The sequence below is a fragment of the Pantherophis guttatus genome, chromosome 7 (genome assembly GCF_059756535.1).
Source record: "Pantherophis guttatus breed Tessera chromosome 7, ASM5975653v1, whole genome shotgun sequence".
NCBI classification, from domain to species: Eukaryota; Metazoa; Chordata; class Lepidosauria; order Squamata; family Colubridae; genus Pantherophis; species Pantherophis guttatus.
The window spans coordinates 33,177,012-33,191,324 of record NC_142069.1 but is presented as its reverse complement, the minus strand read 5'-3'; the positions used below and the strand labels follow the sequence as shown (position 1 = coordinate 33,191,324).

Sequence of the window (14,313 nt, the reverse complement as noted above, 5' to 3'; positions counted from 1 at the left end):
GAAAAGCGGGGTCAACCTATTCTCCAAAGCACCTGAAGGCAGAATAAGAACAAGGGATGGTAACTAATGAAGGAGACAATCGATCTAGAACTAAGAAATTTCCTGACAGAACAATCAGTGAAACTCCAGAAGTTGTGGGTGCTTCAACATTGTAGGTTTTTAAGAGATTGGACAACTGTCTGAAATGGTACAGATAGTCCTTGACTTATGTCCACAATTGAGCCCAAAATTTCTGTTGCTAAGTGAGACATTTGCCCTGTTTTACAATCTTTCATGCCACAGTTGTTAAGTGAATCGCTGTTAAGTTACTAACATGGTTATTAAGTGAATCTGGCTTCCCCATTGACTTTGCTTGTCAGAAGGCTGCAAAATGGGATCACATTTCAACTGGGACACTCCAGCTATCTCGGGTATCTGAATTTGGATCATGTGATCATGGGGATGCAGGAATGGTTGTAAATGTGAAAAACGGTCATAAGTCACTTTTTAAAATGCCGTTCATAGTCACTAAATGAACCGTTGTAAGTCAAGGACTATTCTCCTGCTTGAATAGGGGGGTTGGAGTAGAAGACCTCCAGGGTCACTTCCAACTCTGTTGTTCTGTTATTTGAAATACCAATAGAAAACAGCACCCATTTTGTTCTTCAGGAGTTATATTTGTATAAAATGTATTCCTAAGTCCTTTTCTCTGGATAAGATTCTGCTGCTGTCATGTAGCACTATTTCTATGAAAAAGTGGCAAGGGTACCTTAAATGAATTATTTGTCATAAAATAGAGAAAGGTGGGCAGTGAAAGAAGTTATCTAAAACTAAGATGTATTTTATTTCCATGTGCAATTTTACCTGATGTACAAATTTTTGCTAAAAGATTTTTTGAAAATCTTTTTTTTTAAAAGTACCATAACAAAGTGAAATAGCACTGGAAAACTCCTTGGACATTGGATTTTTGTTCTCTTAACTGCAGGATTTAAACATTTTCATCTGTGCTAAGATCCTCTAGTAACAGCTTATTCCACTGTAAGCCTGATGCTCAGTAGTTGCTCTTCAAATAGTCAGTCAAATTATATCACTTCAGGATATGAATCGCTATTCCCTATGGAATTTGCTAATCTCAATTATTAATTTTGGAAAAATATTTACTCTTACTGGGGAAATGTACTTTTGAACAGGTATTTTTTGTGCAGAAATGCTATTCCTTGTGTCTGTCCTTCATTAACAGCAGTGGGGTTGGTTTCAGAGGTTAACCGGAGGACATGATGTGTTTCTGAATAAATACTGTATTATACAGAGAATATTCTACATTCTTTTTTTTAAAGATACAAAACAAAGTTTATAATGTTTAATTTTGGGAGTGCTTCTAAACAATAGCTGATAGCATAAATCTAGTTAAGGAAGTCGGCTTGTTCATTACTCTCCTGTGGATGAGGAACTCTTAAAATGATTTTTATTCTAAATTTGCAGATCAGCTTCACCCTTAGATACTGCTTTTCATATTCAGGAAGATTTTGATGGAAGTTGTTTGAGAAATCAGAATGGTGATTAAAATAACTACATGAGATATAGTACCCAGAATATATGATGTTTTAACTTTTTAGATTTAAAATGAACTTCCAATTCTATTACAATACGAACTTTATTATGTTTAAAGTCAGGATACTGGGACACTTTTACTCCAATTAGTTAGAGGCCCCAAACCAACTTATGATTTAAGTTAACAGGGACCAGTTCCATCAGAAATCCTGAATATATCGGGAAGTCAGCCGAAAAAAATAGCAAGACGGAGTCGCTTCCATATTGTTGGGAAGTCATCAGAAATTTTCTTCATCTTGAAAGGAAAATCTTCCATATGCCGATATACCCATCCTATCAAACCGAAGGAATTCTCCGTGGACGCTTCACACACACACACGGAGGGGCTTTCTACGCTGCTTTAAGAAAACAGACGTAACGCTGGACGCCTCACTAGAAGTTTTCAGTTCCAAAATTAACCCTGGAAACTCGTTTTGCGTGTGATTTTCGCCTCCGAATCTTCCGTTTCCAGAATCTTCCCTTTCCTCGCCGGTTACGAACGTTCCGTGAATGTGAAAACAGGCTTTGAAAAGGGGGCTTTGTGTCACTTATCGCCTCTAGTCCATCTCATCACCTTCATCTTAAAAAAAAGGCAACAGGGCGGCACATGGCTGACCCAGTTCACGCGCAGGCCTGGGTCTCGGGAAACAAAGGCCCTCCTGGGCTGTGGGATTTCGTTCCGGGCAAACGGACGTGCTTAACAAACACAGCGGCCCAACGCTGCGCAGATGGCAGGGACGAAGCCGCCCTTCGATTTTCCCGGGAAAGCGATTGGTCCCAAGAAACCTCGCGATGCTCAGCAGCTGGCGAAGGAAGGATGACGCAATTTCCTCCGAGCCAAAATGGCGGCCTCCGGCTCGAAGTGTGTGAAAAATGGAGAAGCTGTCGCCACCCTGGGATACACCGGTGAGTAGGAAACAGTTAATCCTGAAGCTGCTCTCTCGGTTGCTTGACGGTTTCAGTGGCCTCCGACCTGGTTTTGGCAGTGTGCTGAGACGCCTCCTTTTGTTTCTTTCACTAATGGGGCCAACACAGAATGTATACACGGATGCAAAAGGCCTGCATACAAGTCAACAGAGTGTTGCGCTTCTGCTTGTGGTTGGAAACTGGTTTTCTGCAGAAGGAGATAATGGAGGCAGTAGTTAAATAAATTGGCCTTTCTGCGAAGTAGCTTAGACTAAATTAATTTTGAGTCCACTTGTGATCCGAGTATTCTGTAAATGCATGCGTATACAAAAGAATGTGCTTCCACTTTAAGCAGCATTATATAAAGTGCAAAAAGGTGTAAGAAATAGTAAACCTGTAAAATGAAGCACGAGATTTAAAAAAGATAACTAAATTTAGCAACATCTGCAAGGAAAGCAGAGGATTTCAGATTAGACAAAGCAGTGGAGTAGTGTGATACAAATCCCATCCCTTTTTTTCACATGAGCTACCTAGTTGTACAAATAACTGGTGTGGTGCAAAAGCGCAATGTTTGTTTGTGTTATACTACCTTTATTTTTATAAATAACTCAAGGTAGAAAACATATATAATAATCCTCCCTCCTATTTTCCCCACAACACCATTGTGAGATCAGATGCTGTTCTCTATGCCTTTCTATCCTTGCAATTCTTCCTGTTTCCACCAAACACTATTATATATTCTCTTTTGCCTGTCTTGTTTTGAAAATCAATTTCAATTCTGTCCATCACAATGTTCTTGTTCTTTTCCTCCCCCTTCATCTAGCCCAGAGGTGTCAAGCTTGCGGCCCACGGGCCAGATGTGTCACGTGCTGGCCCTGCCCCCACCCAGTTTAGTGAAGGAGAAAGAAGTCCAGATATATCACGTGACAACGCTGTGACGACATGAGTTTGATACCCGTGATCTAGCCATTGCTCATTCCTACATTTGTTTTGAAATTCAATTTTCTTTCATTTTCTCTGTAAGATCAAACCATTTCAGCATACTTTTCTCATGAGTAATTCACTTTTATATTGATGTTCATTCAATACCCAGGTTTTACTTTGTCTCTTCTTGTTTTAACTATACATATTTCTTAGTATACCATTCTCACTTCATTCAGTCTTATTTTCACATTTCTCTTGACATACTCAGTTTTGACACAAATGTAGCAAAATGGGCAGAAACTTGCATTTATACATAGCCATAGTGACCTCTTTTTAAAAAAAAACATTCATTCCTGGCAAAAGGCACTTATTGTCTACTAATTTTCTCCAATGTTTGTGTGTCTGAATGCTTTTGTATTTTCCTGCTTTTAGTAAACTTTTTGTCAAATGTACCTAAATTCATCTACTTAGTCTAGTTTCTCACTATTTATTAATAACTTGTGATTTTTACTCCTTTTTCTTATAAAAGACAATGATCTTTAATCAATGTTAAAATGTATATTTTTGCCTCATATAGCATATGTGTTAACTGCAATTTATACAGGTTCTCAACCAACAATATGAGATCCTCTGCATTCATGTTTCCAACTAGTAAACTTCTAATGAACTCATAATTATTCTTGATGCATAGATAAAAAAGGGTTTGCTCAATTAAACATTTATGTTATTAATTTGTGGTGGTTCTGTTTAAATATTTGCCTGTACAAAAATAGACCTAAAGTGGAAAGGAGATATTAGAGAGTCATGCAATACCTACCCCCACTCAAGTTCAGCAAAAATAGTTTACAACTGTCTAGAGCCCATGAAGGTTAAAGAGGACAGATGCAGCAGATATATCTGTAAGAATGGAGACAGATCTGTATAAGTGCATATACACTTATATGCATTTTAATTTCTGAATTTTAATGTTCTCTGTGTGGAGAGAAAAGTCTCCCTGGGCTTTTCTTGCTTCAGGAAGTTTTCCCCCTGTCTAATCAAGAGTTAGTAAAATTTTAAAAAAATATTTCTCAAGAAAAGGGTGTTATTAGTTAAGGGGCAGCCCCTGTCTCTTTATCTGATTGCATATTTGTTTAATCAGTTCAATCCTCTTAAAATGATTTAGGAAACAAACAGTAAAATGCAAAAATAAATATTGCACAAAAGTAAAATAAGTAAATAAGCCTGTGCTCATCTTACTTTGTCCAGTCACATACAGACATAGTAATAAAACATTTCCTTCTTCACAAACCTACCAGCTTGGCTTCAAGCATATAGCAATAGCACTTAGACTTTATACCACTTCATAGTGCTTTACAATACTGTCTAAGTGTTTTATTTCTTACTTACCTATTGACCTCAACAATCTGGATCCTCATTTTCCTGACCTTGGAAGAATGGAAGGCTGAGTCAATCTTGAGCCAGTCAGGATCAAACTATGCAGTGGCATTCTAACCACTGCCCCGCCATGGCTCTTTAGTCATTCAGCAGTGTACTATTGTACAGTATAAACTTGTGGGGTGCTGCTCTTCCTGGAGATGAGAAGGACTCTAATTCAGCAATATGAAAGGCATCGGGTTGGGAAAAGTTGCCTTAGACTGTTACATGTTGCAGAGAGATTGTGACCCAGTTGTTTTTTTAGGGGCAAAGTATTCTATTTATTGAAATAATTGTGACAGCCCTTGCAATGATTGTTTTTTCATTTATGAAACATTCACCAATGAAGTTAATTGATTAGAAAATAATTTTCTTCCTTTTTTAGCTATTCCAGTCAAGTTTTCTGAGAAGCACCAGTCACCTCATTATCTCTATGTGAAAGAACACAAAGTCAGAGAGGGCAGAGATCCCAAGAGGCCTCAAAACCGAACTCTTTTTGTCTTAAACATCCCTCCATATTGTACAGAGGTGAGTTTATTTGGGGAAGGAGAGGAGGATTACATAAGTTACGGAGATTTGGACATTCAGAACAGAGATATTACAAATTAACAAGGTAACTTTGAGAAGATAATATACATTGGACTTTTATGAATAGCATTCTGCTTAGAATACAAATCTGCTGACAAAAATTTGTTGCATTTTTCATTCTGTTAACTGATCTTATTTTAGTCTGTCTGAACTTCTGACTAACGTGGTCCCTCTAACTTGGTACCCCACAAGATGTGTTGGCTTTCAGCTTCCATAGTTCAGATATTAGCATTGAGAACAGGTATGGAACAACTGATTGTAGATATTTGCAGTGCTGGTTGGACTGAATGACCAACTTGAATATGAAGAAAGCTTAGCTAAGAGAAAGTTTAATTTTTTGAAAGATTGACCAAATAAAGAAGTAGTATAGTTAAAGGAATTCATAGGCCTGTTATGGTGAACCTCTGGCACGCGTGCCCAAGGTGGCAAACAGAGCCACCTTTCCGGGCACCCGAGCTGTTGGCCAACTCACCTGCAGGTGTGCACGCGTGTACGCCACAGCTGGTGTTCAGGCCTCCGGTGCGCAATTCAAGGGACCCAGCTGGTCTTTGCATGCACACAAGAGTACTTGCATGCAACACGCACATGAAAAATGCACATGTGCAGATGGTGCAATTGCACACACAGTGCACGGGGGCGCAAAAGCCATGTGAATGCTAGATGGTGCGATTGCGCATGCAGCGCACGGGGAGCCACACAAAATGGCGCATGCGCAGATGGTGAGATTGCCCGTGCAGCGTACGGGGGGAGCCGTGTGAAAGCCACATGCATGTGCAGATGGTGCGGTTGCCCACACAGCTCACGGGATGGAGCTGCACATTAGCACAGATAGCACACATGCGAAGCACGTACCTCGGTGAGTAAAAGGTTCTCCAGCATAGACCTTTTTCTCTCTTCCCTGTCCCCCATCCATATGAAGGACAGAGTTAACTCTATCTCAAAATTGTGATCAGGATCACTGCCAAAAGAAAGGTGCAGCATGCCAAGACTCCAGAAGAAAGGTACAGACGTTCTTAAGAAAGAATCCACAGTTTTCAGGGGGGCATGCTGACTTTTGAATGACGTGTTGGTTGCTGGAGTCCAAAAATTAAGGCATAAAAAGTAGTGAGCAGGATAAATATAATGAAATATATGTTATATGAGATCTAGCCATTTCTTTTATAATTTCCCCCTTCTCTCACATTAAAAATTAGATAACCATGGAAACTTTTAGAGAGATTCTGGAGCCAATATCAAAGGTTTTCAAAGGCCATATTCATGACTTGGTCCTCAAGCTATGAACCCTGATTGAAGAGAAGAAAGATGTGAATGTGATGTGAACCTGCCTACTATAGATAGATGAGAATTTTGGGCAAAATAGAAGAAACCATTTCATCTTTCAGAAATGTCTACTCTCTAACTATGCCAAGAATTGTGCTGAAACCTTTTTTCCTTTCCTTTTAGGAATGTTTATCAAGGCTGTTCTCCAACTTTTGCCCCGTACAATCTGTGGAGATGTGTGAAAGGCCAAAGCCAGGAGATGGGACAGAAATATCTAGGACCAAATTCTTCAATATCAAGATACTTTTGGTAAATTGGGAATGTGAAGGAGAATAACATGATGAAGGAAGCTATGGCATTACCTTTTTAAGAAAGACAAATAAGCATATACTTATTTGAAATAATCAAGTAGTGTTTATGTTGTGTATCAAGATCTTTTAGACTAACAAACTTACTATGCGCTTTTGGCTGAAAGGAGTTGGATCCCTTTCTAGCTTGCCTCAGTTGCCTCTGCTCGTTTTATAATCTGGATTATCCTAGATAATTTTTGCAGGTTGATTTCTTGATTCTTTAAAAGAGGGAGAGGCAAGGCCCTTGTTTAAGAAGCCATTTTTGATCCTGACTTATTTTAGCAACTGGTGTGCAATATTTATTATATAATATTTAGCTAAGTTTTTTCTGTGGGTTCTAGGTTAGACCAGGATTCATAAATATTTCTAGATCTAAATGTGACAGAACAACCTGCAAGTAATCCCAGGCAAAATAGACAATGATTCCAGGGGCTGACTTTCGTATTTTAGATACATGGCGATGGGGAAAAAAATCATAATGGCATATGAACAGCCAGGTTGAGGCTATCTCAACCTGGCTGAACAGCTGAACAGCTATCTCTGTGGTTGCCCTTATTTTTGGGGACATATATGTGAATGAAACCTGAAACAAAATGCTTCTTGCTTCACAGGGATTCCAAGTAGCTTATGTGGTATTCAAAAGACCTGCTGGAGTACAGGCTGCCAAATCCTCATCACTACAAGAACCCCTGATAATATCTTCAGACAGCCATCCTGTGCAAACTGGCATTCACAGTGAGTTAAGCACAAATGCTGTACATTTTCCTTTTCCATTCAGAAGTCTACATTTAGGGCTGCACTCAATAGTCCCTAAGAAATATTGGACAGAACTGGAAATCAAGGATTTGATTCTCTCTTCACACATTTGATTTCAGGCTTCTGATTTTTTTATTTTTTATTTTGCCTGATCTGACTTAGGATAAAACATTTAGAATGAACATCAAGAAGGGAGTGGAAATACCTAAAGGATTTGAGTTCTGAGCAATGAAAAATGAAATGCAAATATAATAAAATCCATTTGCTAGCTAAAAGGCTGTTTGGTTTTCAGTTATTGCCTATAAATCTCTTCATGGCATAGGAACTGGTCACTGGAGGAATTACCTAGCTCCCTTCGACAGAATCAACAGGCTTTAAGTCCCATCCCTTCTCTGTCGTTGTGCCTGCCCTCCTGGAATGTGCATCCTCCTGGAACTGGATGACTCCCACCCTGATGGCATTCTGGAGAGTCTTCTCCCAGCTTTGGACTAGGATAGGTGGAATCCTTGTCGGGTGTATGCTGTTTATGGGTTTACCAGATATGCCATCTGTTTACTGATATAAGATTATGCTTGTATTTTGAGCTGCCCAGTATCAGTCTGAAGTCAGGCAGTGTCTTTATCAAACAAACAAACAAACAAAATAGGTAAAATTAAATCCAACAGACAAACTTCTTGAAGGATAGCCAGGCCCAATAAAATGTAAATCATTTTTCTTAATCACATTTGTCCTAACCCCAAATCCAAAGAAATGTTAGATTAACTAAGACTTAGAAGTTCTGATTCTGGTCTAGAATGTATTACAGGCAGTGATGGATGAACCACACCACTGGGTCCCTCTAATGGCAAGCCAGTCTAACAGCACTAAATCCCCAATGGCTGTCATATTGGGTGTATGCATGCATTTATATTGTTAGTTTGTTTGATGTAATAATATAAAATGTAAACTTTTGTGCTTAGATATAGATCAGTTTGTCCTACAACACTGAATCTGGTTCAGAATATATGAAGAGTAACTTCCAAATACTCAAGATGATTTCCCCCTCTCTTCATATCTTGAAAATTGCACTACAAAGTTGCTTATTATTTTGTTCTCACTCTTTCAGAATGGATTGCTAGATACGCAGCCTCAATTGTGGATCCTGCTGAGCTGAAAACAGAAGTTGACTCTTTCATGCAAAATTATGATCAAAAGATTGCAAAGGTAAAGCAACCAAGGACATAATTATTGTAGGGAAATACTGCCTGTCTTCAAAGAGTCTTTCCTTGATCCAACCCCTCTGAAATGGGTTAGGATTAGTAATGGCTGGCATGGTGCAGTGATTAAAATGTTTAGGTGGGGCTGGGAAACTGGAGGTTAATTCCTCTCAGCCAGAAAGCTCATTGAGTGATCTTGGACTAGCCATTATTTGTCTGAGCACCTTATCTAACAAAGTATATTTGAGAATACGTAAACAAGCAGAAGAGAAAAGCAAAGTGGGATGTAAAGTGTTAATATGTTTTCAATCCAAAAATTATAGTAGTTTTTCAATACATTATTTGTGGTTGTTGTACCACATTGTGTCCACCATACTGAACTTGGCCAGGGCATTTTCTCCACAACATGTATCACATATCTAAAAAGTGATTATTTGGACAATTACATTATCCATATTTCCTGAGAACAAAACTGCTATTATAAGAAAGCTCACTTTGCACAAAACTGGGATTTCTTCTAGTTAAGAATGGCCTTCTGGATTGTAAACACTTCTTGAAAGCAAGTAGGACATCAAACTATTTTCATACAATCTTGAGATTTTTTTCCCCTTCATATTCCTGGAATAGGAAGAAGCCAAGGCTGAAAAGGAAGAAGGTATTCCTGATAAGGAAGGGTGGGTGAAAGTGACAAGGAAGGGCCGAAAGCCTGGTCTTCCATGGACAGAAGCAGCCAATTTGCGGGCCCTAGAAAAAGAAAAACGCAAGAGAGCACGGAAGGAACTGCTCAATTTTTATGCCTGGCAACATCGTGAAACCAAAAGGGAACGTGAGTTATTTACCTTTCATGAACTGTTTCAGGCATAAGGTTCAAGCGAAATTTTTATTAATCACTTGGATGAACAGGAATAAGGAATATTTATCAAATTTGCAGAAGAAAACTATTGGGGTGGAATATCCTATAAGATAGAAATAACGTTCAAAATTATATTGTTACTTAGAAAAATTAACTGAAAATTAGATTATGAATTTCATGAGATAAATGCAAAATTCTTCAGATGCACAGATACAGAATGCAGGCTACCTGACCTGGTAACAACACCAGAGATTTCAGAAGTGATTTGCCATTACCTGCATCCTAGGGCTAAGAGAGAATGACTGGCCTGGAGGGAAGAGTAGAACTCACAATCTCCAAGTTTCAACTTAATGGCTTGATCACTACCCTAAACTAGCTCTCCAGGATATAGCACATCTAATTATAAAAGAGCGTAGTTTGAATAACATCAGATTGTGTTGTTTAGGTAGCACAATCTTTCTGTAGTCAATCTGGAGAATAACTAAAAGTTGTTAACGCCATTTCCAAAAATTGGCTTTTATTTGGGTGATCAATGATGATGCAGTGAAAACATATATATTGCTTTGGTGAGGTGAGAGAAGGAAAACTAAAACTGAGAGACTTCAATTTCTTTTGTTCTGCTTCTTAAGTCAGTAAATCATGGACAAACTCTGGAACCCCAATATCCCTTGTAGCAAGGGTTTACCAAAAAGAAGCCACTAAAAATTGAAATTAAAAAAGCAAATAAAACTGGGTTCCAGACTCAAGCTGTATCACAACAAGTTTTTTTAATTTAAGTTTAGAACTTAAAGGCATTTTTGCTGTGCTCAGAAATAAAGAATTTCAAAAAAACCAAGGTAATTTCCAAATGGTAATTTCCAGTTATTCAGAAAAAAACCCATTTTTTTATTACTGAACAAAAAAGAGTTAAGATACAGTTTAGTTCTTATAAATTCCTCTTAAAAATTAGGCACTTCGTGGCCAATCTAAAGTGAAAAGAGTTACTGTCCTACAAATAACACCGAGGACAAGGCATTAAACAGCATCATTGGACACTTCTTTGTTTATTTTGGCAGGAGATAGTTCATATTTGTCCTAGTCTCAACAGCCTATATAGTTAACTTTGGCAGATAAAGTGTAGTAGAAAAATATTGGGCTCTAAAATTAAATTCAACTATAGCATCGTGATATTTTTCTTAAAGCTAAAATTGTTGTGTTTTAAATATTTCTTTCAGTGCAATATGCTGTACTCTTCAAAGGACCACATTACTTTGGGGAAGTTATCTGTTGGGAGATACATACTGTTGAGGGGACTAGGCTTGTCAGAGGCTATGCATCAATCCAGAGCAAATGTGATCTGGAACAACCCTTTTTTTATTTTGCTCTTTTTCTCCCCAATCAAAATGCTGCTACCAGGGGGACAAATTATTCCCAGTAGATCACTTGAAAGACAGGTGGAGCTCAATCTAAATATCCCCCAATTCAGAATGGTTAATACTAAATAAGACAGAATAGGATAGGAAGATTGCTAAATGCACAAAAACATTTTCATATTCTCTAACTAACTCCCACTATGTTATCTGGTGACGTAACAGCAAGTGGGTTGAAGGTTGTGAAAGCATTTTTCTTCCTCATCCCTATTTTCCAGTAATAATTTGAATCACCTTGAGTAATTTACCTGCTAACAGATTATAGGACTGAAAACTTAGATGGTTTAAGAACGATATTCTCATCTCTCCTATCTAATTATCTTTTGTGATTCTTTCAGATATAGCCCAGCTAAGAAAGAAATTTGAAGAAGATAAGCAGAAAATTGCTCTCATGAGAGCACAGCGAAAGTTCCGCCCATATTAACTTGGAGAAGTTGCAGCTGTCCCCAAGGTGACAATAGCCAGATTTAGAAATTAGTTTTTCATTAAGAAACCATCCCTGATCTCTTGGCTGGACTCATGCCTCAGCTGCTAAATAAGAGGTACCAACTGCAGTCATTTGTTAAGTCTCTGTGAAGCTGATAATTCAGTGTCAAAGAATTTCTGTTGACAAACTGCAACTGGATTTCATCCTCCGACTTCTTAGCCTCATGAACTTAGGACTACTTTTTATAATTAACCATTCTGCAGTTTATTCCTTTAGCATCAATTAAGATGAAGGGCAGCTGTCCAACCCCCCTCCCCAAACTGTAATTATTGTAAGCCAGAAATGTCAAGGGTTTCTTATTTTTTATATTTTTTTAAAAAAAGAGAGAAAAAAGAAGAAACATTTTTTTAAAAAATGTTTCTATACCAGTAAGTGGACAAAGAAGTTGCAAAAGTTGTGCAGTTGATTCACAGTATATCATTGATGAGAAATTAAAAACCAAAATGCATTGTTATTTGTAAGAATAAGGAAAAGAATTTTAAGAATACTATTGAATCTCTGAACTGAATGCTAAAGTCTTCACTGTTTTGTTATTTAAAGATAAAAAAGGAGAAAAGCTACTAAAAACATTATAGGTAAATATTTAGTTTCTAACCTCCCCTTAGTTGTTATCTAACTGATGTACAATATTTATTAAAAAAAAAAAGAAATTATATTTTTATTTCCTTAGTCATTTTTTTATTCTTAAACACCACACCTTAAATACTTACATTTATCTTATGACAATATGCAATATCTGTGGAAGTCATTCTGGTTTAAATTTGGTCAAATTTTGTTCTGCTGCTAGTATTTCCATTTCTCCCCATTTATGTTCCCAGTATTATACCTTCAGTAACATCTCTCTCTTCTAGGGTTTATAGGTGTCTTCCAGGTAGAATAGAATGTATTATACCAGGGGTCCCCAATTCCCAGGCCACAGCCCATTCTGAACCATGCCTCTCACAAGGAGCGGGTAAGCACATACGTGTGGGCAGCTCCATTTGCATGAACGGTGGGTGGGTGGGCACCCACTTGGAAAGCTCCGCTTGTGGGAGCAGCAGGCATGAGCCCTCGCTTGTGCAAATGGAGCTGCATGTACACATGCTTGCCAGTCACACAGAACAATCCCCTCCCCCGCCAGTCCATCAAGCCGAAAAGGTTGGGGACCGCTGTATTACACAATAGCTGAATAAATAAAACTGGGTATATTGGGACAATGATCATATTAATTTGGCGGAAAAAAGAAAGGACAAACCTTAAAAGGGGGCAAATCTGAAAGAGGTTTATTACTTTGCTTTACAAAGGAAAATTCAAGAACAAAACCAAGAAAAACTTTACAAAAACTTTTTGTACTTTCAAAAACTGACAAAATAAAAATATCTAAAATCTATAGCACTATATATAAATTTGTTTTTAAAATATAATTTCCATATATTTCACATGAATATTAGAAACGGCATTAATTGGCACCATTTGAATGGTTAAAAAATGACCAAAATAAAGGACAACGTGATTTTTTTGAAAAATAAATCTAAAAGAGCTTTTTGAAATAAAGGACCATCCTTTATAATAAAAGACATTATATAAAGGACTTCTTCTTTTTTGCCTTATGTTTTATAGCTCAAATATCAGCATCAAATTAAGCTAGTATATGATGTATAATATCTGTTTCGGCATGGTAGTTTTGTGAACTGAGCAACTGAGGTCAGGTGACAGCAAGTTCCAGTGCTATAAAACAGTACAATTCTGTAAACCCCGGCAGAGTCTATTGAGTTTTTTAAAGTTGATCAAAGAGGCCTGAAAAAACAACTTTCTATCCTTTAGACCAATGCATTCAAATCTCATTTGAATTTGACATTAGCCACAGTTAGAAAGGAATCACCATATTTACAACACAGAATTTATGTTGCTCTTAGTAACAGGAAAGAGATTTCTCGTTCTGTGCCAAGTTGTGTAGCAGGATGTTTGAGGTTTTGAAATTGGAACCTTCAGTGCCAAATGGCAGTAACATTCTGCAAAATGTTATCGTGTTCATCTATTAATAAATAATTGGTGAAAACAAAACAAAATACGGTAGATACGATACACTTTAGAAAACCACAACAAAAAGAAATAATCTGTCTGCCCAGGTCATGCGATTCTGAAATATAGAGGTGTGCACAAAATGACTGACATATACTACAACTATAACATCTAAAATACTCTTCATGGGTTTTATGGACATATATCATCACTACATCTGTACTATTAATGGCATCACGCCTGTAGGAATTATAGTACCTGGATGAAACGTCGTATCTGGATCCTATCCAGTCGGGTTTCAGGCCTGGGTACAGCACCGAAACAGCATTGGTCGTGTTGGTTGATGATCTCTGGAGGGCTCGGGACAGGGGTTGCTCCTCTGTCCTGATCCTGTTGGATCTCTCAGCGGCTTTTGGTACCATCGACCATGGTATCATGCTGCACCGGTTGGAAGAGTTGGGGGTGGGAGGCACTGTACTACGGTGGTTCTCCTCCTTTCTCTCCGACCGGTCGCAGTCTGTGTTGATGGGGGCAGAGGTTGACCCCGAGGCCCCTCATGTGGGGTGCCGCAGGGATCGGTCCTCTCGCCCCTTTTGTTCAA

General features: G+C 38.1%; 1 protein-coding gene across 1 annotated transcript; it reads left to right on the top strand.

Annotated features, from left to right (window-relative positions):
• Window positions 1-2,365: 2,365 nt before the first annotated feature.
• Window positions 2,366-12,361, top strand: RRP7A (ribosomal RNA processing 7 homolog A). The gene is made up of 7 exons (XM_034403313.3): window positions 2,366-2,475; window positions 5,198-5,340; window positions 6,844-6,969; window positions 7,622-7,745; window positions 8,872-8,969; window positions 9,590-9,788; window positions 11,563-12,361. The coding sequence occupies exons 1-7, from the start codon at window positions 2,412-2,414 to the stop codon at window positions 11,646-11,648; spliced, it is 840 nt and encodes a 279-aa protein (XP_034259204.2). The 5' UTR covers window positions 2,366-2,411; the 3' UTR covers window positions 11,649-12,361.
• The last annotated feature ends 1,952 nt before the right edge of the window (window positions 12,362-14,313 follow it).